General features: G+C 38.7%; 1 protein-coding gene across 2 annotated transcripts; it reads left to right on the plus strand.

The window, feature by feature from the left end:
• The first annotated feature begins 829 nt into the window (after window positions 1-829).
• On the plus strand, window positions 830-22,969 carry LOC306861562 (neuroepithelial cell-transforming gene 1 protein-like). 2 transcript variants are annotated; one of them, XM_079403911.1, is made up of 11 exons: window positions 830-1,072; window positions 3,730-3,796; window positions 9,619-9,681; window positions 18,822-19,097; window positions 19,583-19,645; window positions 19,832-19,928; window positions 20,008-20,084; window positions 20,177-20,434; window positions 20,530-20,700; window positions 20,987-21,173; window positions 21,274-22,964. In XM_079403911.1, exons 1-11 carry the CDS (start codon window positions 966-968, stop codon window positions 21,711-21,713), a joined length of 1,806 nt encoding a protein of 601 aa, XP_079260037.1. In that variant the 5' UTR covers window positions 830-965; the 3' UTR covers window positions 21,714-22,964. The 2 variants fall into 2 exon arrangements, with proteins under 2 accessions (XP_079260037.1, XP_079260038.1); XM_079403912.1 differs by lacking the exons at window positions 830-1,072; window positions 3,730-3,796; window positions 9,619-9,681 and adding an exon at window positions 15,944-16,240 and having other exon boundaries at window positions 21,274-22,969.
• Window positions 22,970-24,542: the final 1,573 nt, after the last annotated feature.

Raw genomic sequence — 24,542 nt, forward strand, 5'->3', positions numbered from 1 at the left:
TGCTCATTTTATCTGACCTTACACAAACTACAGCAAATCATCCTTTACTTGTCCTATCTCCACAAACTCAATTAGGCCAGCTTATTTCATCAGTTTTGTATAAATGGCACTACAAAAGTCTACACATCAACCTTACTACTATATTTAGTGTTATTAAAATATTTTAGAAATGAAAGCCCCTAAAAATCAGCTGTGTTGAGACTTAAGTATGAGCAGCAGTGTTTACCATATTTTTAAATCTTTATTACTTTTACTTTTAGTCATTTAGCAGACGCTTTTATCCAAAGCGACTTACAAATAAGAAAAACTAAAATTCAACGCTCTGTAAATACTCTATACACACACATTTAAGAAAATACAGAAATTAAATAAAATTGACAAATGCATACAACAACATTTCAATAGTAAACATATAAATGAAAAAAAAAACATTAGAAATATAGAGCAGATATTAGGCTGCAGTAACAGCCGATAATATCTAAAAGTACAGCCAATGGGCTTAACAAAGCGTTGAAAAAATATATACATTTAAAATATACTTAGAATTAGTTTTTAGCTTTTTACATTAGTTTTTTTTTTCTTCTGCAGGTAGAGATCGTCTGACCTAACTTACTGCTTAGTTTCATAAAATGCCAGAACGTAAGGTTTCTTACTGGTAAATACATTTGTGTATGGAACTATAGAAATAAAAGAATAAAATAACAATGCTTTTCTGTTATTTTACATCTAAACACTACACCGTACGAGACAGCGCAGGCGCGGAAGTTGTACGTCATTAGTCGCCATGACCGTGCTCGCTTCTGATTGGCTACGATTTTAGATTTCCGCCATATTCAAAACCCGTCCCATCCGTTGAATATCGCGAATTTACCTCTTTCAATTCACCCCCCAAAATAACTCATTTAAATTGTACTACGTTTAGGATATACAGTTTACAGTAGCGCGTTACAGGTCCACATTTTCAAATGGAGGAAACTGACGGATCTCCAGCGCCGATGAACGAAAGGCCGCGGAGGAACAAGAGAAAGTCGTCGGTGGATATGGACGAGTCCCCGGAGCGCAGTTTCAAACGGTCAGGAAGATCATATCTCACACTTTGTTGTTGTTATTCTTCTTCATTATTAATTCAATGCTCGCACTATTGTAGTCTGCGTACCCCTTTGCCAAATATGCCATTCTTTGCAGTTGTGCGAACTGCATTTTGATCTGGTAACGTTAATAAAAAGTATTAGTTGATTGCGTTTAAACTGTTTTATCTATATATTATAAACCATATCTAATGAGTTATTCTCTAGCATGTCACTAAATGGGTGAGTATAGGTTATGTGTTTTCAAATGACGATTTATGAAAACCAAGCATGACAGCACGAGCGCTTTTGTATTACTGTAATGTTTAATCCAACCACACGATGGCGCTAATGCCTCATAAAAATAACAGCAGCGGTCAAGCCACAACATTAAAAAACACCTGTTTTACACAAAAACATGGCATTATCACTTAATCAGCTGTGTAATGCAATTGACTGACTTACTAACAATAACAACATTCACATTTTAGAGCTAAAGATGTTTACTATGTATATACATCAAAGTAGTTTTAATAAAAACCAAACTAAACTGAGTTATAATAATTTGACAATATAACAAAAACATACTGCAAGCATCTTTATTTGTATGCAAAAGCATTGATTTTGATCTTCAAATCGTTTCATATTTTTGATTAAAAGACATCTGTCAGATCTTGGCGTATAGCCATGTTACCAATATTAAACAAAGACAACATCTGATAATGTGTCCAAGGTACCACATATAAATAGGCCGTGCCAAATATACACAAGATCTCTCACATAAACCCTGAGAAAGAAGCCAGAGAGCATCAAATATGCTTTTATCACAGGCTGAAATAACAACAGTTTATTTTGGCAGAGGGTCTGGTTTTCTTTCTCTCATGCCAAGCCTTCTGCCTGATTGGAACACCAGGAAATGTGACCCCATTTGCCTCTTATACAATCAAAAATGGCATGAAAACTATTTTTACATTTTTTGGAAAATTTGAGAGCTACATGCCACTATGATGCGAAGTCATTGCTATGTGGACACTATGATATTCTAAATGTTTTTAGTGTGTTGGTATGCAGTTGCCAGGTGGTTATTTGGGTGTCACGAGGCATGTGTTTGGTGGCCGATGTCAAAAGAGCCCTTTCCTAGATATTATACCAGCGTGATAATAATGTCACCCTGTAAATAGAAAAAGTAGAATCTTATGGAATGTTCACAAGGAAGCGTTCAAAAACAAAGAGTTACATTGAATTGGATATCTCAATGGAACGGTTTATAGAGAGTTGAGAAAATAGTGGTTAGTGATGTAATGCAGTTACTCTAATGTAAGTTTATGGAATTTGTTTCACCTTCTTTATTGTCTGAAAAGTCAAAAGTCATCACTTAAATGTAATAACACCTCTTTACAAGAAGCTTTGTGATTAGTTTTTTTCCCCTTTTATCCATAGAATAAAAAGTGCAAGATAGTTTACAAAGTTTATTATTAAATGCATTTGCAATTGCGAATTTGGCATCTAATGATTACGAAAACATGGAAATTATGGTGTCGCGTTATAACTCCATTTGATCAATTTGCTATTTTTGTTATAAATGTATATATTTTTTTTGATCACACTTTATTTTAAATTGATCAGTAGTGACAGTAAATACTTATTATATTATATTAGGCAGCACAAATTTTCTCATTGATAATAATAAGAAATGTTCAAATTATCATATTAGAATGATTTCTGAAGCTTCGTGTGACGCTGAAGACTGGAATAATGATGTTGAAAATTCAGCTTTACATCACAGAAAAAAAATAACATTGAAATATTAAAACAGTTTTTACTGTGTTTCTTATCAAGTCAATGAAGACTTGGTGAGCTTACGTTACTTATTAAAAACAAAATCTTTTGATCTGTAGTGTATAATTAATTAGCAAGTAGCCATATGGTAATGCAATATATTGTTGAAAATATTTTTCACCACCCTTTTGGCAATACCACATAACTCAATTAATGATGATTCAATCATAGTTCTGTAGATTAGCTGATAATAAATGTGAGAATGTTTTTGAAGGCTTTGTATAAAAGTTTTGGCAGGCCGTCCCATAACCGTGGCTGAAAAAAGAAGCGGCTCTTCTTAAAAAGGAACCCTGGGTATCTTTGCAAACATGACCTCGTTGAGACAGTTGTCACCAGTCCCCAAATAAGGGCCTAGCCAACAATGAGGGGCAACGCATTTGTGAGTAAAAGAGGACATGATGGATCGAGACTGAAGGAAAGGGCACGTGGCTGAAAGACGGCAGAAACTGAGTGTCTTGGTGTGAGTTAGAGAGATCGGGGCTAAGTGACGCTTTCTCTGTATCGGTTCTGCAGACCATGATGCAGTGTCACGGGAGACAGAGCTACACCAGGCTTGGTGTGTGGTACGTACAGGATGTGTCTTTACATTTATGGGCTTTTTTGTGGGCACACTGAAATTGTTGGGTAATTGGACAAACTAATGTATCTACAAGGTTTGGCTGCACGGTCTTCATCATTACTGAACAACCAGAGGTGTTTGTCTGGTTGGATGCTTTGTATTTGTCTGGTTTTCTGTGTGAAGAGGGAATTAAATGTTTTATTTCAAATGACTAAAGAAGTATAATTGTTTCGAGAATCTTATCTTTTGTTTTTCTTGCTGTAGGCCTTCATTGAGACGAGGAAGTTCTTTTACTTTCCTTACACCTGGACCCCAGTGGGACTTCACACTGGTGAGTAGCTTATGACATCCATATGGCTCAACTCTTTCTCAAGCATACAAAACGCACAGTAATTCTATTCCAAGCCACCTTGCTGTCTACTGTCAACACATTGAATAAGTGATTTGAAACACTCATATCACCTCTCCAAAGAGGGTGTATATCATGACCTACATAGATACACTCTTTAGTTTGTACCCTGTTTTGGAGGACAATATTGGGCAGGATGTAAGAAAAAAAAAGTCTTTAATCAGATTAGCTGAAATAATTCATTTTTAATTAAATTGGGCTATTTACCAATACTTTATCTTCTCAGATGAATAGATGGTGAACAGAATCTTTTAGGTGATTCTTTTGAACTATATTACAGTTTTTAATGCCATAAGGAAATTAGAAATGACTGTTCTATTCACTTTCACATTACCAGTCTGTGTCAGTATATTACAGACTGCGAGTACAAAAAAAAAATTGGACATACAGCAGGTGACCTTTGTATTGTAAATGACGTAAATGTTGTAGGTCAATTAATGGTGCTTTGCTACGGTTCACCAGTTTTCAGGCCTTAGAAACTTTACTACTACACCCATAAGGTGATTTTTGTTAAACCTTCCAGCTTTTTTCTTCGCGCAAGTTCATGAGTGTATTTTCCCCATGCCCTTTACGAACATTTTGGCAGATATTGTTCCACTCAGCCATCACGTTGTCGCCAACTGATGACATCTCAATCCTCTCATGGCATCGTGTGCCTCTGGTTCAGCTGATGCACAAATTGCCACTGATAAGTTCCCAAGTGTCTCTCTTCCCCCAAATTTCCACCAAACTATATCCAAAGTCCCACTGAATCAGTTAAGCAGTAAATGCAAACTGGTTTGTGATTGAAAACAGAGAATAGAGCCCGATTAGAGCATTCCAAAGTTTATGAAGGCCAAGCGAAACGCAATCCATCTCTCATCTTTAGGAAAACTGGGGGGTGGAAAGACGGGAAAGAAGACCCGTCGCTTTATCCCATGCCAAAGTGTTCCTTTGATATGTAATTTTTTTTCATGAATACACACACATTAGCTCATCTAGTGGGCACATGGGTCTCATTAGGCTTCCAGCTCAAGCGCCATTATCTCACCTTCAAACCCTGCCGAGGTGAAAGAGTATTCCTCCCTTCTCTTATTCCTTCTCAGACTCCTGGAACATAAAAGCGTAGAATCTTTGTCTTTAACGTGGAAGCAGTTCTTCTGGTTTAGGCCGTCTGCATGGCCGCAGGGTGAACGAGGTGGTGCGACAACAGATGGAAATTGTTTTTTGAAAATTTGACAGCTTGTCTGTAAAAATAAAATCTGTATCAGACATGTTCAAGTGTCTGGTTTCATTGTCTTCCAATATGCAAAATATGCCTAATTTAAAGGAAATTTAAGTGATTCATTTCAAATGGAAACTTAAGCCGGGCTCACACTGTGCGATTTTGGCCACGATTTGGTCGTCTGAGACAAATTTTGAAAATCCTAAAAGACTCCTATAATCCTAGGCTAAAATCGGTTGTCTAGATCGCTGGTTTGACATGTTCACCGACAGCCGATTAATGGCCGTTGCGATCAATTTTTTCCTCCGATTAAATTCTGGCAGTGTCAGAAGATTTCAGACACTTTCCTGCAGTGTGACATCTCCTACGACGACCGTCAAACCAAGAACCAATAGGAGCACTGAACTTGATGACGCAATTAGCGCGACAACTTCAAACCATTCATTATTTGTAAAAAACAATATATGTACGAAGTAAAGTTTACTTAAAGTTTATTTATTAAGGGGCAGGATGTTTAAACTCGAATAACAAAATTACCTCAAGTTCGCTCTGTAGAACTGGAAGTCCACAAAGTCCTCTTTTGCCCAGCCATGACTTGCTCCACACACGTCGTCTTTTTCGTTTTGTTTTTTTTAACATCAAGGCATGTAATTAATAAAACTAACGCTACACGTTGCTGTTGTTTGCTAGCTGCCATTATAGCGAGAGAACGCAGGTCACGTATTGATGACGTAAAACTCTGGACAAGTCTTCTTGAGTACGTCCGTTTTTGAAAAAAAAAAAAAAAGGTACATCTGTTTTTGTTGCGTCTTGACTGTCGTACAGTCTGACATTAAGACAACTGAGATCCTACAGTCTGACATGGGGATCATGTTCGTACAGTGTGACAAGCAACAATCGCAAAAGACTATTAAAAATCGCACAGTGTGAGCCCGGCTTAAGGTAGTTCTTATGAAAATGATTAGTTGGTTTGGCATTCATACAAATGTGTGGTTTTTCTTCTGTAGCATCTAGATTACTGTTACAATGATACAGGAAGCATAAAAAATGTGCCCTTAAGTCTTTTTTGTAAAGGTGACAGGCTTAAATTGCAGCATTTCGTTCTACTGATGGCATCAGTTTGGGATGAAACTACTTGAATAGATAACGGGCCGGTATGAGATTCTGAGATTCTCAAAAAAAAGTACGGTTTCACTGTATTCCCATTACAAGTCTAACATGTTATTTTTAAATGTCTGGGTAGAAAACAACAACTTTTTTTCCCACTGAACACATTTTATTTTTAAGAAACATGGAACATTTTGGAACAGTAAACATGTCAAGCTAAATGATTAAAATAAATATCTGAATTCTTCTTAATTAAATGAAGTGCAGTCACTTATGTGAGCCTAAACCTGCAGCTCAACAATAATCAGAAATATAAATAAAATTATTTTCTGTAAGAATAAAAAAAAAATCCTTAAAAAAAAAAAAAAATGCAGTCACTTACAGTGAGCCTAAACCTGCAGCTCAATAGTCAAAAACATAATCAAAACAATTTCTGTAAAAAAATACAATTAAATAATTTAAAAAGCAGTCATTAAATCTGCAGCTCAACAAGGTTTTTGGAGACATGCTCACTTTCTACACATTCATCTTTCAGTCCAAGTTATGATGCAGGAATGTTCACCTTTCCCGGATTAAGTTTGGAGCGGTGAGGTACCAGGATGTGTGCACATAAACATAAGGAGAGAGAGAGAGAGCGCGAGTGTGTTACACGCACATGGTCTCTCTCCGTACAACACTCTAACAGTGGCAAAGTTGTAAACAATGGCAGGAGGCTTAAATGTATAGACGTAATAACAGCTAAATTTAATTATTGTACTAAATCGCAGAAACGTAGTAATTAGTCTGCTATTCCCCGCTCTGTGAAGTAACGTGAGGGAGGAAACTAGTTGATGTTAGCTAGTTAATTAGACATGTTATCTGCCTCAGTATTAAGCCAAATAGTATTTATTTCAACACTGAAACAAGCGGCGGGTGGGTGAGTCTCTGTCCTTATCGGGGGTGAAAGAGGGAGAAATGAAGATCACACAGTTATGCACAACCTGGAAGTATTTATTTATTTAGCGATCGGCGCTAAAACGTCATCTGTGATTAGATTAGTCATGACCTGATTAGTGACATGACATGATTAGTCTACGTTACTGGAAAAAATTATATACGGCAGACTTTGTGTTTTTCGCCGGGGGTAAAAGTGCCAGGGATTCATCTCCTTCGGCCATCATCATTACACACAGGTGACTCTCAATCACTGACTGCTCGTAGCCTCACATCAACCGGAGGGCGACTCATTCGCTCTTCGCTGCAGACAACTGAGGGAGTCCTGCACTTTCCATCTTTGACGACATGTAAAAAAAAAACTGTGCAGACCGCGGAAACGGTATAACAAAAGATAGTGATTTAGTGATTTTGAAACCGTGATATTTCCAAACCGCTGTATACCTTGAAACCGGTTATCGTCCCATGACTATGGTAGCTTGAGGAGAAACCCGTTTGGAATTTCTATAATTCAAATTCTAACTTTAAAAGATTTCCTTTTTCATCTTTGAAACAACTTTTCAGGCTGTCTTATTTTTCAGCTCCTTTCTACTAACCACCACGAGTCCACTGTTCACATCCAGTCAGCCTGATAGAAGTCCAATCCTACTTTTTCCCCTAATTGAATATCCAGTTTTACTTGGAAAATTTCACATTACAGAAGTTAATGGGTTGCAAACACCATTTCATTTTTTGCTTTTAAATTTTTTCCCCTCATTGATTGGTAATTAGTGTTCTCTCTCTGACAGATGTGCTTTGTGCATATTAATTTTGTCAAGATCTATCAAAATCACAGTATGCAAACCACGTTTTGGCCATCATGTGCACAAACTGTTCATCCTAGATCTTACTGACCCCTGCCATATGCAGAGCATCCCAAAAACGTGACTTTGATTGAGCTTGTTTGTAATAATCTCATGTTTTCTGTGCCAGCAGCTGTTTGCTCTCATAAATTCTTTGCAGTAATATCCATTTATGGTTTGTCCACCAGGAACATGCAGTTTGGAGCCAAAATACACGGCTTGTCTATCATTTTGACCTTTTCTCTTGTTGCTCTGAGTTTTCTTTCTTCTTACTGTGAAGCTTAAGTTTTATTCTTTTGAGTGATATTTTTTTTTTGCTTTCCAATGTTGACCTAATTTTTAATTTGACATTTTAATCTAAATACACTAGCAGTATCGGTGCCACTTGTAAACTTTGGACTATTAGCTTTTCTCCATTCTCAGATAACACAAAAGCAGCCGCTTATCTGCGTTATCTATTAAAATGTTCAAAACCAAACACTATGAGTAACCTGTGATTCACTCATTAGCTCAGCTTCTGATTGGCCAACAATTATAACTAAAACAACTAAAACCTTCCAATCATGGTCTTGATTAATTCTCCCTGTTGTCTGTGAATGGGGATTTGCTAAATGATAGCCTGTCATTTATTGTTTTAGTGTGTTTGCCAACTTGTTCTCCATCAATTGGTATGATGTTAAATTAGCCTAATCTACTCATTGCTTCAATGAAACTCGATGAGAGCTGAATGTAGGGTGTTTAGTTTTGATCACGCGACTTTACAAATGCTTTCACCCAATAAGAAAACAAAGAGCTCATCAAGACATTACTTCTGTTTGCGGCAGGGACAATATGAATAGGGGTTTTTCAACTGATACTAGTCTTATAAACAAAACCTTAATTGCCCTGTTTGGTAAATGTTCAATATAAAGGTGTAATGTTGATTATAGGTACATTTGGTTAAAGCTACCACCCGTTTTTAAATACGTAGCCTCAATCTGGATTAATAGTCAAGATTTACTAGCATTCAAAAACCTCCCACTTGACTTTTAGGTTTAATAACAGTATTTTGTCCATTACATACATACATTATTATCATTAAATAAAATACTAAATGTGTGCCTAATTATATGGAGGGGCTGATGTCTTCTTGGGAGGTTCATTAAGCTAGAACTCAGCCACCAACTAAACTGTCTTAAATGGCCTGTGTTGAACAGTTTCGCAAAGTGGTTTTGGGAAAAGTCCAGTTAAAAGAACATAGGCCAATAACAGAAACCCTGAAGGCTCTCGGTGGCCACCGCAGTTCTGCAAAAAAAAGTTTATAACCCTTTCACACCCTGCACACACTCCACAGGTAGAATTTTAAGTAGCCAGATGCCCCACCAGCCCCAGACTCACACACACAGGTGCTAAAAGCCCTCAGGGATAATGAAGTCCTTCCTGAGTCTTACTGGATCTCCTTAGGAGCCATTGTAACCCGTAATAATACCAATTTTTGAGGTTGCACTTTGCATATTCTTCAGGAAACTAAAGGAAAAGTGTAGAGAAGTTGAAAAAAGAATGTCTTCCTTGGTTCCTCTCTCAAAGCCAGAAAGTTTTTACAGTTTTTGTAAGTGTCCCCTTTTAGTTTAGATGTGTATTGTGCTTCAGATTCTTAAAGGCTGTTTTCTTTTTTGCAGAAACGCAAGCGCAGAGAGAAGGACGATGCGGACGCAGTCAGTCTATGCAGCTTTGACTTCAAGGTAAGAAAACCAGCAAAACAACATCGGGCAGATTTGGCACAACTGATACACAAATCAAGAGGTCTTGTTTTTTAAATTACTCCCTGAAGTCAGTCTGTCCACAACATGCTTCAAAACGACATCAAAGTCTGATTATAACAATATCAAGAAAAAAAAATTCCAGCAAAATCAAAGCCATTTTGCACAAGAATCCTAGATAAAATCACTTGTTTGTGGCAGAAATCAAAGCCTTTTAACCTTAAACTGGAGGAATTTAATCTTTTCTCATCAGAAAGTCATTTCTCCCTAAACCGTAAACTTTCCATGATAACTGTCAGTAATTATCCTCATTTCAGAAAGGGCTTAATTAAGACTACTGTGTAAACTAACAAGTTGACTCTGAATTTGACTCTGCACCGATCTCGACACCTCTCTAGTTTATTTTTGTACTTTTCTCCTTCTGAAAGAGAACAGTTGATTTATTAATACAAATCCATAGCAACCCAATGTTTTTACAGTTTAGTAAGAGGTCACACTGAGCACACCCAGATCCTCTGTACTTAGACAGACAGGAGAACAATATAACAGATGACTTTCATCAGTCTTGCGCCTACGAGATGAGAGAGCTCTGATTCACCAGAGCCTACATGCCTTAAGGAATGGAAAAAAAGCTGGCGAAGGTTATTGCACAAAAACATCTCTCAACAAAATGCCCAACATTGGCAAATGTATTCTTTTTAGTATAGTATTGCTAGAGTGTGAGATTATAAATCATAGATAGAACCAATTAAAAAAAGTCATGCAGGTTTGGAATGACTTAATGCCTTCAATTCAAATCTTTGAAATCTATCAGTCACTTGTTCATTCTGATCCAGACTATTCTAGAGTGAAACTTAACAAAAACTCCCTTCCCCACAGCACAACTTTGAGAATGCATATTGGGGGAGGTGGGGTTTTTGTACAATCACCTGTCCTGCAGACACCCTTTTTTATTTTCCTCTGCACTCCCCTCAGGGCCTTGTTCTAATGAACTTACTTTGTCATCCTGAGATTCAAATTGAGATTTGCCAAATCAGATTCTACTTAATGCAACTGCCTAATTTGCACAAACTATGAAGTGTCAATGTTGTCTTTAAATGGCCACAATTGAAGTTCTTAAGCTGACTAATTTAACTTGCGTAGCTTAAAGTGTGATCCAATTCAGATCAGATTGCGATTGCTTAAGTCTGTGAGAATGAGAAGGAAAGAGTCTGCATGCGTGTGTGGGATGCGTCCTGACTCTGTTGTGTGTCTGGATGGAGGGTTGTGTTATTAGTTACCTGCTCTGTTTGGTGGCAACCACCTCTGTTGAGGGTGAGTTGACTCAATTGGAGTTAAATATACTTGAAACCAGGATCTGTGTGATTTGATCTGTTTTTCTGTAGATGGAGTTTTGGTGGCACACCAAAATAAGAAAGAACTAAAAAGCAAATTACAGTTCCATGCTTTTAGCGAACCCATTGTAATAGTAAAATTAATGTTAATGTGCCACATACGTGTTTTACTGCAAGTCATATAATTTAACACAGGTTTAGTTTTATCTGTTTCGGTTTCAGCTTCTTTATTTATAAGAGGATGTTGCAAATGACTATCAGGAACTGAGATAGATTGTTATAGAGTTTTCCTTAAAATGAAAAACTTGCCATTTTCTTACCCACATGCTATTCTAAACCTCTGTAATTTTACTTTTGTGGAACACAGGAGGGGATGTTTTAAAGAATGTAGATGCATGCAATTATAATGTGGACTGGTGCTTTCTAGCTTCAGAAAGGATGCAAACACACCATAAAAGTGGCTTGTGTGATTTTTGTGCTATATTGAGTCAACTACTTACCACAATAACCCTGTGATATTATGCCAAGCACATTTTGTTTTACATCAACGTGAAGTACAGAAGTTTAAATTAATTAGTTTTGGCTTCTTAGAACAAAACAAGAATAAAAATATAAGAAGCTGAGTTTTTTCTACCGTTAAATTTAAATGATTTGTTGTGGAGTGAGGGGAAATAAAATATTTTTTTTCATGTTTCTTCAATATTTTTGGCTGACTGTATTTTATTATGACATGAAGTCTGCGTTGTGGAGGCTATGCTTAACTGCGCGCATGAGGCACCGACAAGATCGCTTGTGATTGTTTTTTTGTTTTTTTCCCCTTGTAAAAGTGGAAACAACTTGCACTAACCTACTCCTTCATTTGTGGTCATATAAGAGTAAGACATTATTCAAAACTATTTAAAATATTTATTTTATTTGTGTACATTCACAATAAAAAGATAACTTTTGTGAAATAAAGGAAAACTGCCGCTTTCTCAAGAGTGCATCACAAAAATGAAGCGAAATTCTGCATATAGGCTGCTAATTGTTGCAGTTTTTTTTCTTTTGTTTTGTTAATTCATTAATTATTTAGAAAAATACATTTTGCATATGGGCCTGTTCTTTTATATATAAAAGCTTATGTTTTCTCCGTTCACAGAAGCGCTGCAGGTGCATGAATCCTCACCTTCATGTTGTTTATGCTGCTTTTTGCGTGTATAAAATGAATACCTGGAAAACAAATTTAGGTATTTGTAATGGGTCAAGCCACCTATCAATTTAAATTTTATTTCATTTAACACAATCTTGTCCGTTAACGGTTAATATGACGGTCGGTTAGGAGAAATAAAATAAACATAAACATTCATATTTCCTATATACGTTAATCAGAAAAATGATAATAATACAACTGCAACTGTTTATGATCATTGCTTGATTATCAACAGTGGCCTATCTAGTCTATAACAAAGTACACACACACACACAAAAAAAAAAAAAAACTCATGACACTTAATAAAAAATTATTTTATGTAGGCCTATACAATTTAATATAGGCTTTTTTTTTTCTTTCTTTTTTTTTCAAAATGGATGAAGAACAGCTAGCCTAGCCTATAATTTACGCAATAGGATAAATTATGGAAACGGCTCAAGGGCAACATTTTTTGCGATACACCAAAACTTATGCGACAATTCGTTTTTTTTAGGGATGACATCATGACGCACACCATTTTATCGGTAAAAGGCCAGTTGGATGGAAACAGGCTGTAGACAGCAAATTTATTGCATAAAAATTTATTTTTTTAACGCATATCTCTGCATTAAAAAAATGGAAAAAAAACTTTCCAGAAAAAAACGGGAAAAAAAGTACATATATCGTATATAAAAATGTTTTAAGCTAATTTCACTTGTTTAGTACCACCCACTTGACTTTTGTTGGTAAAATGGATGACATTGACATTGATTAATGTGCCATATATTACTATGTTTTACTGCAATTCACATTATAATTTCACACAAGTTTACATTTATCGGATTTTGTCGATTAGTCATCTAATTTAGGTTGCGCTTTCACTTTCTTAATTTTTAAGAGGATGTTGCAGATGCTGTTCTGAGGAACTGAGAAGGATTGTTAAAGGGATGATTTACAATAAAACTAAAACCTTGCAATTTCCTCACCCTCATGTTGTTTCAAACCCATATGACTTTGAAGAGTGTAGTTAGTCATTGTTAATGCAGTTGGTTTTGGTTGGTTTTCAGTACACTTACAATTCAATTAGTTAGTTGAACAAAAAAAGTACGTAAATGTGATTTTTCCAGTTGGAAACAGGCTGTAGACAGCAAATTTCGCAAAGTTTTTTTTAACACATATCTCTTTGTCGATAGATAACAAAACAGCGCAAAATCTGGATGGAAACTTGATTACAGTCACCTGAACTGCAATACTATTGAATTATGCACCAGGGGGCAGCACTATGAGCCACTGCACATCTTTCCGCTCGCTGCCTATGCAACAGAGGTTTATCAGATCGTAGCAAGTTAGCTCACATTTTCCCGCCAGGCAAGCTCGCACACGGCATGCATGAAGTGAGTCACTCTTGTGTGCTGGTGTTTAGCACTTAAGTAGGAGCGCTGTGTTTGAGCTTCACACCCAGATGTCCAGCTGCCATGTGTGTCGAAGTGTTAGCCCGCAGGGGGTACAGGCTGAGCCAAGTTCTCATGCAATATGACTACCACACCTCTCGTCAAAACACGCCAAGAACCGTATGAAAGCGTCTCCCCATGGGATGAGCAATGAAGGAACCCTGTTATTGATTTCACCCACACAATCTTCGATTTTTAGCCATGCATATATTATATATATACACATGCATACACCATTATGTGCCGAGTAGCCACATTAAAGCCATTAAGTGCTGCTAAATTGGTTAAATACTGATAGTACCAACAGCTAATATACTTATGGCAAAGATGGGTATTATTAAAATCATGTATTCTTTTGTTTAATAATTTCTGTTTTATATTCATTCATTAGCAAACAGTTTTATCCAAAGCAACTTACTAATGAAATAACTTGAGAATTGTTAGCAATATAAAGTTTCAAACATTGTCCAAAATAGTACAATTTATTAGTCAGTGTAACTAAAAATTAAAAATATTAGTAAATTATATTTGTATATAGCCTATACACACACACACACACACACACACACATTAAATACACACAACTGTAAACTTTACAATACAAATTTTATATTCACCATTTTACACAAGTTTGAAAAAACTGGGAAAAAAGTACATATATTGTATAAACATGTTTTAAGCTAATTTCACTTGTTTAGTACCACCCACTTGACTTTTATTGGTAAAATGGATGACATTGACATTGATTAATGTGCCATATATTACTATGTTTTACTGCAATTCACATTATAATTTCACACAAGTTTACATTTATCGGATTTTGTCGATTAGTCATCTAATTTAGGTTGCGCTTTCACTTTCTTAATTTTTAAGAGGATGTTGCAGATGCTGTTCTGAGGAACTGAGAAGGATTGTTTAAGGGATGATTTACAATAAAACGAAAACCTTGCAATTTCCTCACCCTCATGTTGTTTCAAACCCATATGACTTTGAAGAGTGTAGTTAGTCATTGTTAATGTAGTTGGTTTTGGTTGGTTTTCAGTACACCTACAATTCAATTAGTTAGTTGAACAAAAAATTTAAAGTACATAAATGTGATTTTTTATACACGCACACACTATGAAAATACACTGATTAGTTGTGAAAATAGGCAGTGTAATGTTTTGAATAATAGAATAACAATGTGTAAATTGAACGCAACCTCATTAGCAAATAACCCTGCTTCCGTTTGATCTGTCCACTGAGCAGTGGAAGGTGTCCTGATCCAAACACACTAATGCATGTCCTCTTTCACACGCTTGTATTGACACAGGAGGGTGAGCTTAAAAGACTGCACATCGTTCATTTCCATTTGCTTAGCACACATCCCAACGCTTTCACACTTTTTAACACAAATCTCTCTTAAAACGTGCCGTCACATGCTAGTCCATTTGCACAGCTGAAGTTAATACCTCTGCTGACAGTGTGTGAAGGTAGCAGTAAAAGATTTGTGTCTGTAGTAAATCATTGTGCTAGTGGATTTTTGGTCACCCAAAAATGGAGGTCAATGGCTGTGTGGTTTTGTGTATGCTGAAAAAAATAGAGAAAAGCAGCTTTTGTTAAGCAGGATTTGTTTATGGCGTGGTCTGGGTCAGTTTCTGATTCGGACCAGTGAAACTTTTTGATTTATCAGACCTCTACACATACCTCCAATACACAGACAGCCGCTAGATCACCCCTCACCCCCCACCGATGAGTGGGTGATAATGACCCAGTTCTTCATTAGGCAGATCTCAATGCAAATATGCCTGTACTTTACACCCTTCATGAAACTCGAAGACATACATAAACCAATCCACATTGCAAACAGAAACACTTTCACTCACCACAAAGCTAGACTGTTTTGCATTGTATCTTAAAACTTTTACTGCAAACTGGGGAATATGGGAGGTTTGGTTGGTTAGTTTGTTTAAGGTCCAAAACTACTTTAGGCTTTAAATCTAAGTTTTTAAGCAGAAAATGAGTTTATAAAAATGAAAAGGATTATTTAATAAACAAGTTTTTACAAAATGTTTATCAGCTCTCCTGCTTTGTGGACTGTGAAATGTTTTGATAATACATTTCTTATCCAGGAAAATCTAGTAGACTAAATCTTTGTTGATATGAGGTTGCAGAGATTTTTTCAGACTTTGTCGCTTCAGATTTTTTTACATATCCCCTCCTCTGCACTCTTTCCATTGGATAGTTTACATCCTGACTCCGCCCCTTTCAAAACTCTCTGTATATGAGCACTCCCTACCTCTCACATCCCTAGAACAAAGTTAGAGATTGTTAGAGTACACACACAGAGTGTGTTTAGAAGTTAGAAAGCTCCGCTCAGGCGGACAATCAGAAGTTAGGGGGACGGTGAGGTTTTCAGACCCCTTATGTTACATCACGTATATATTTAAGAATCACTTGTGGATTATTGCCGATCCTTGGAAATAACAGAAACCAACCAGTGGATTTTATTGAAAGAAATGGTGGCTTACGATGAACCCTGTGTGGTACCTATCAAACGGACTTTACAGAAGATAGACTACCAGAACCAGACTTACAAAGAACTAGAGGTGAGACCCAAAGGCGATTAATCACAAATTCTGTCCTTTTGTTTCCTTTGCTCCATGATAAAAACATGTTTGAGTTGCTTCATTTTCTTTATCAGCCAAGTCAGAACCTTGCCCTGGTGTGTTTCTCAAGGGTGTGAGACTTGAGTGAGTGATCGGCAAATCAACAAGGCTAAAGGTCTTCTCAGCTATAGTCATTGAGTTACTGGTTTACATTTTAACTTTTCAAACTGAAATTGGCAGTTTGTCATTTTGGTGGCTAAATGTGCTTATACAGAAAGTTTAAAGCCTGTGTGTTTGGCTGTACACCTGAGCAAGAGTTTTGCAGGTATATTAATGGTTTGGGGAACCCCTCAGGGCTTTTTTTTTTTAAGGTGTGAGAGCATGCAGAGATTAAGAACATTCCAGCTGTCTGAAAGAAATCACAGCCCATAGCCCAGGTGTGCTTGAGACCTGCTCTGAGTATTTAGAAATGCATTTATATTACTTTTCAGCTGGCTGCTATTCCTATTTGCGGTTTCAATTCGGATTCGGAAGTGGCCACAGAAATGGTTTAGTTGTCGGGAAAGCTAAAGCAGAAGTAGCAAATTATGAATGAATCAGGAGATTTTTAGGAAGTTGCGGCTCAAGGCTGAGGGACATTAACTAGAGCTTGGTTCCCCTCATTAATTTTTTATCACAAACTATTGTTTGATTGCCAGCATCATTTTCATGGCAAAATACCATAGACTTCTCCTGTTTTTATTCACAGCTAATAATAACAAAAGACTAACTGTACCCCTAAAAGAAAATATTTTGCATTTTTAGAATTAAAAAAAAAAAAGATTATTATTTATTTATATTACTTAATTTTCCTTTACTTTTGAGGGTTATTCCCAATGGAACCTTTAGCCAACTTTAGTGACAATTTTGTCCCCAACGTATAGCTAAGCAAACACACTCACAAATAACTTAACAGCAGAAATCTAAACACTGGTTCCTGTGGGGGAGGCTTCCCCCTGTAAAGTTCTCCCAATGCGACTCTCCCAGGGGGTCCCTAAGAGTCAACACAGTCAGAAATAGCCACGCTATCAGTCTATCTGTCTGCCTACATGTTGCTCTTTCCACTAGATAATCTAGAGTTTTATAAAAAAAAGTTTATTATTGCAGGGTTTCCTTAAACAGCAGGAAGACTGCAATAGGCAGCAGCAACACTGATTATTTGCTTAGAGCCAGTGATGGCTTACACAGGTACTCTTGTGCTCATTTAAATTCAGTTTTGAGCCAGACTGCTTCCTCTGTGGTCAGTCTCCCCAACATCTTGTGTTTTTGGCCACCGGTGGAGAAGGTTTAGTTGTGGTCTTCATGTTTACTTGCATGATATGTTACAGCAGAGGAAGGGCAGGCAGGCGGATCTGGGTGGCCAAGTCCAGTTGGGCTTGGGCCACAGTTGCAGTTCCTGCTAGAATAAAGTCGTAGATCTGCTCGGCAGCTGTCTCTGCTGGTCGGAGGAATGGTTCCTTGGTTTTACTTTGCCAGGATGAGAACAACACATCCTTTTTTGTATACTATCAGCAGCTGGAAAACGATCCAGCACTGGAAAATCAATTGAAATGTGCATTTTTAAAAAGTGCAAGCACAAGTGCTTTTTGTTCTCGTTGTTTAAAAGACGCAAACACTTTTTTGACGACAAAGCTCACATTGTTCCAGGAATGGTAGGAGAATTTTTCAGTCAAATCTCTAGTGTGTAGGATCAATTTCTCAGATCTCCTTTGCTTAGATTTTTTTCCCCCTTCTCAGGTCTGTTGAAATTGGCTGGAGGCCCAGTCATTATGGATATAGGGTTTGGGAGTGCTCACCTCCCCCTCTTCCAGGGGGTTCAGGTGTGCCTGTCTCTCTCACGTAAGGGCTACAGGGCCTGCCTCAACACGAAGCCATAAACAGAAGGGAGTAGAGTGCACCCTGTTTAAAGTCCTGGGTCAAATCTGTAACTCACTGTGATGGTCCATCTGACCCACATAAATACACACAACCAGCAGCTCTTAAACTTCTGCTTGAGAGAGCAAATTTGTCTCCGTTAACTGAACAACCACCCTGATTAGGGGGGCCTGTTTGCTATAGTTAGGCTATGATGTTGAGTGTGTGTGGATCATCAGTGTGGGACAGCTGACTGAGGTCTCCAACATTCCAGTCATGCCTCTTGAACCCTGAGTCTCCAGGGTTGCAGTCAGAGAGGGGTCTTTGTTCGTGTTTGTATGTGTAAGTGTATATATATAATTTTTTTTGCTGAGGGGGTCAATCTCACGTGACTGGCATAACAGCTGCTGCCTCCAGAGGCTGGAGCTTCCGCCTATCTGTCTGTCACCCAGGAAACACCAATCACCCTGACCTCCGGTTGACCCCTTCACACCCGCAACAGTGGAGAGTGTATCCAGTGACTCATACGATAGCCTCTGTTGATGTGAGGCAGCAACTTGTGCTCCATTCTTGATTTTTAGCCTTCTCGTGTTGGCAGTTGTGCAGTTAATGAAGCACTAAGGAATCTGTTGTGGTCAGTAGGGGGTGATTAAGTTTTAACGTTTATTTCCATCCTTGTGTTTCATAGGAACCCTGTACTAAGCGTGTGCGGCCTCTTGGCCGAGTGACCTCGCTGGCGAACTTCATTTCTCCCGTGAAGAATGGGGCCGTCCGACGCTTCGGCCAGACCCTCCAGGCCTCGTTTCGGGGCGACGGGCGGTCTCCGGGCGTGCCCCAGCAGAAACCCTGCAGCAAGGCCGCGGCTCCCACACCACCCAAGCGACGAAACAGCACGCTCTGGTCCGAGACCCTGGACGTCCATCAGAAAGGGACCTTTTCCACCAAAGAGATTAAGAGACAAGAGGTGAGTACAGTCGGAGCGACAGAATCCAGACAGCTAGACTTAAATCCACTTTCAGTCCCCCTGCCAGACGCTACTGAATCAGGCCTGTGTGACTTATTAAACCCAAAGGGCCTGGGGCTTGGAAAGCGCCCTGTTCCTCCTCTCGCTCTGTTTTTATTTTGCCTCGCTCTACCTCTCTCGGTCTGGCTGTGTTTTTTTGGCATGTGTTCTTGGCACGCAGTGGAATGGAGCTGAGAGAGTCCGGCTGCATTCTGGCGTCTCAGAGTCAGACGTACAGTACTAACAGAGACTGGCTGGTCTGACGCACAAAGCCTCCACCTCTCATTCACAACTAGACCTAGTAATCAGACATTACAGCAAACTGTGAGCCCCTCAAATATTTCCCACCAAAGGAAGGAATCAGACAGATATGTAGGGGGCTTGACTAAAAATACCCAAACAGTTTATTGGTTATTAATGTGACTGTTCGTTTTGTGTCTCTCCAGGCTATTTTTGAGCTGTCTCGAGGAGAACAGGACCTGATTGAAGACCTGAAATTAGCCCGAAAGGTTTGTCCATTTCAATTTTTTTTGGTAGAACGTTTAAAGCAAACAGACCGAATAATTTCTTGGCTGTGCTTTCAGAGTCAGATACATTGGCTCGCTTCCTTCCTCCATTTATAGCTAAAAATGTCTCTCCCTGTAAATTAGAAGCTGCTATTATTTGCTCATAATTTTCTAATTTTGTGTCTCCAGGCGTACCATGACCCAATGCTGAAACTTTCTATCATGTCTGAGGAGGAGCTGACAGCCATCTTTGGAGACTTAGATGCGTATATTCCTCTTCATGAAGGTGAATATTGTACACAACACCTTATCGTTTTTAATGAATTTCACAACAAGTAGTGCTAACTCATTCTTTACCCAATCAGATCTTCTCGCTTATTTGGCGAAGGCTACAGGCCCAGATGGCACAGTGGGACAGATTGGCAAGATTGTTGTGGACTGGGTAATTATCTATCTCTTGATTGTCTTTTTATTATTATGAAAGGCACGCTAACGTTAAATTGTTAAGACATTAACTCTCGCTTTCCTCCACAGCTGCCAAGGTTAAACGCGTACAGGGCATATTGCAGTAACCAGCTGGCCGCCAAAGCCTTGCTTGACCAGAAGAAACAGGACCCAAGAGTTCAGGACTTCCTACAGCGCTGCCTTGAGTCACCTTTCAGCAGGAAACTAGACTTGTGGAGCTTCTTAGACATCCCTCGTTCACGACTGGTCAAATACCCGCTTCTCCTGAAAGAGATTTTAAGACACACACCACCAGATCACCCAGACACAGCAAGCCTTGAGCAGGCGGTAAGAATAGACACAAATCTAGCAACTGTAGGCTTTCAAATTGGGTCGTTTAGGTGACATTTGATGTTAATGCTGCCTTTGTTCCTTGTTTCCAGATAAGCATCATTCAGGCAGTGTTGGCTGACATAAACATGAAGAAAGGGGAGTCTGATTGTCAGTACTATATCGATAAGTTGGAATATTTGGATGACAGACAGAAAGATCCTCACATAGAGCAGTGCAAGAGCCTGCTTTGCCATGGGGAACTTCGCAACAAAAGTGGCACGGTGAGTTTTTGTCTTCAATACAAACACACCCATAACAGCCCAAACCGCTGGGTGCAAATCACTTGTCTTTTATTGGCTGGAAATATAAACACAAAAGCCACCATATTCCAAATAGGGATATTAGAGTGAAGGAACTAGCTCCCTTTGTTTCTCAAACCCATGACACAATGACAAAGGAATCTTTGAGAGCGCCAGGAGAGAAAATTGTTAATACTTGCAAATCAGCCCAACGTTCAAACAACACGTCAATAACCAGATCTCTCTTTTTCCTTTGCCTTCTTTTTAGAAGTTGCATGTGTTTCTCTTCACGGAGGTTCTGGTCTTGACTCGGCCTGTTACGCGTAACGATCGGCATTGCTTCCAGGTGTATCGCCAGCCGATCCCAGTGCAGGATCTCGTTTTGGAAGACCTGCAGGACGGAGACGTCCGCATGGGCGGCTCATTCCGAGGTGCCTTTAGTAACACAGATAAAGGTAAGGTTGATTACTCACAATGTCAAGCTGATCACACATTTTCCTTTTGTCATTTCTTATTTCCTTTTGCTCATTGGAATATCTTTTTCCCCCTCTATAGCCAAGAACATCTTCCGGGTACGCTTCCAGGACACATCTCAGGGCCAGTCCCACACACTGCAGGTCAATGACGTCTTCCACAAGCAACAGTGGCTCAACTGCCTCCGCACTGCCATGTCGACCCAGAAAGATTCGGCACTCCCTGAGAGCGAAGCCTTGTCCACCCCTACCAGTACCGACGTTTGCACCAAACGGCGCTCGTCTTCCGTCTCCACTATCATCCATATCGAAGAGATGGATGAGAACTGTCCACGGGCCGCGGCCTCTGCCCCTTCATCGCCCAGCTCTGAGGAGCCCCCCAGCCCCACGCCCTCTGCAACCTCCACCCTCTCCTCGTCCTCTTCATCATCTTCAATTTCCGCCCCCTTCTTGCCTCGCAAATCCAAAAAGGACAAGCGTTCAATCTGCTCTTTGGGCAAGAGAAAGGAGACTATGGTGTAAAGACTAAGCTATCCCAGGGTGCACATGGAGTGCCACTGTGTGGAGGACTTGTATTTATGTGTGTGTATGGACTGTTTCTACAGCAGTGTTTTTGTTACTGTCCACAATGGCAGCTATTATTACCAAATCCCTCCCCCCAAAACTCTCCCAGGTCCATGTGGGCCGCACCAGTTCCAGAAAGACAGTATTCGTGAGGCGACTGTGTGGATCTCAAGGGATTGAAGACATCCCGCACACTTTTAATCACCACGTTGATTTGTGTGAAAGCGCAAGATCACACAGAGTCTTGTTTACTGTTAGTTTGGTCATATTTTTGTTTTATTTTATTAATATTGATTTTTTTTTTGTAATTAGTTTTACTTCTCATTAAGATATTTACTGTAGCTCTTTTTTGTTTTTATTAAAAGCACTGTGTTTAGCTTTTAGAAGGGAAGAATACCCACTGAGAAAAAAAGATGAAATATCCAAAGCAATGAATACTTTGTAAAAGTCTGATGCTCTACTGGAAGGCAAGTCTTACAAGTACATTCCCATTAAACAGATGTTTTATCAGGTCCATTTTTTATTTAAATCAGAAGGTATAATTTATCAAGACAAAATGCTACGTTTTGTAGCAATATGATTTCAAACTGTCCAAATGGAAAATTTACTATTTTGTTAATGCAAGAATCAAACCTGAGCCATAAGTCCCCCATCCCCAAAATGATGGATGAATATTTCAATGTAGCATCTTGCATGGAGCTTTACTTGTTGAGTCCTGCCTGTATTATCATGAGGGCCCAGTGCATGTACATGCTTGTCAAAGCAGAAAGTTGTTGTAGAAAAGGACTGTAGAGTAGAAGAAATGTTGAATGAGGGCTTGAGAAATGTTGATGTGAGATTTAGAAGGAAACTTTGGAATAGAGTTGGATACGACTAGATGGACTTGATGATTGGCGCTACTTTATATTAGCAACCATTCATGGACATTGGTTTGCTGTTATTCATATTTGCGTAGTGTCTTCATGAAGTAGGAAGTTGGTTTAAAAGCCAAGATGTTTTGAGAAGGAAAATGAAAGTATGTTTAGGAGAATGAACTGTTTAAAGAAGGTTAAAGTATGTTATGACCACTTCAAAATGTCTGTAAAAGTTTGTAAATGAGAAAGGATGTACATTATTGAGAAGGACTGTGGTGGCCTGTATGTACAGTATGTGGTGTAAAAATCAACTATTAAAAGAACAATAAAGGTCTGTGTAAGATTTGCATCTGACAACAGAGTTCTTCTCTTTCTTCTGATGTGAATTGCTGCTCTACATTACAACATAAAACCATTTTTCCAAAGGCATGCGAGACATTACAAAACCTAAACTTATAACACATGCCGATGCCGTTAGGAGAGAGCTATCTTTAAATTGTTTCCATAAATTCCAGGTAGACAGGCACTCAATAAACATACAGACACAAATTCACCCATATGCAAGTTAATTAGTCGAACTACTTCTTTGTTTTCCTCCTGCTGACAATGAATCACTCAAAAGCTCTTTAAACAAATCCCCCAGAGTGGGCGACATGCCCGAATCATCTTCCATTTTTAGTGTTTGGATGATTTTCATACTCTGAATCTGTGTCTTATCCAGTTCCACTGCCCTTCATCTAGAACTTGGCAGCTGCATAAAGAAAGTAAGTCTGTATTAAACAAATACCTTCATTTATCTCTGTGAACCCCCTTCACTGATGGTATTTGCCTCTGGTAATCTTTTCAGGGGGAGGCCCAAAACAAATGAGCTGTCAGGAGTCACTTAGTGCGTCTGCTGACACGCTTTGGAGTCTGGATTCGAACAACACACGCTCGCTTTGTTTGAATGACGGTCAATCAGAGGGCTTGTGTGTGAACGTTGACGACGGGTCTAAAGAATGCGATCGGTTCTCGTTTAAAGCTAATCTCGACCAATGAGTTCATGGATTGATTTTATGTGCATTAAGTCATTTGGCTCTTGGATGCTCAAAATGGCCTTTCTGTGCTTGGCAAAGCCACTTTTTAGTAGGTTCAGGTTTTATGGAGAAATTGCCTCATGTCTGCCTTTTAGGGATAACTGAATTCTCAAAACGTTCGTTCATTTTGCCCGAGGAGACTGCCTGCTGTTGCCGATTTACTTTAATAAACACTAATAATGTAGACACATATCCTCTCCAGGGTCAGCGAATGGTCGCGAGCATTTACCAGTGGGTCGGGTTATCATACAGAGGGTCTGTATTGTGAAGCAGCACTCAACATTGTTCCTCACTGTATGAGAGGAAACAGCATTTATTGAGTCTACTGGGAGGAAGTCAAACAAACAGTTGATGGTCAGTTTACAACTGCGAACAGACAAAACATTTACCAGTAATTGAGTCCATCCAGAAAGAGGTTTGGGGGAGGATGACCATTTCACATAACCATCCTTAATTTAACTAAATTTAGATCTAATTTTGTGTGAATATGACCTGGCATTACTCAAACGAAGACCTTGAAGAGCGCTACATGTTGTCTAAACAGCCTCTTGAACAGTCGTTGAATTAGCACCTACCCCCTTAAGTCTCTAAACAAATGTAAGGACTCTTGGCGCCAGAGTAAATCATTATGGTTACATAAGTGAATGTGTCTTCACTGTGTGTCTCTTAGATGATTGGGGTTATGTAACGTTTGACAAAGACTAACAGAGTTTTAATCTTGCAATAAGAAGCTAATAGGTCAACGTCTTCATGTTGTTGTAGGTAGTGATTGAGCCAGACAAAACTTGGGTGTAATAGACCTTTGGTTTGGATCACATCTTCATGCATTCAGGAAATGGGATCTTGGTGGTGTTTTT

This window comes from Barbus barbus (assembly GCF_936440315.1).
Source record: "Barbus barbus genome assembly, chromosome: 42".
Classification (NCBI taxonomy): Eukaryota; Metazoa; Chordata; class Actinopteri; order Cypriniformes; family Cyprinidae; genus Barbus; species Barbus barbus.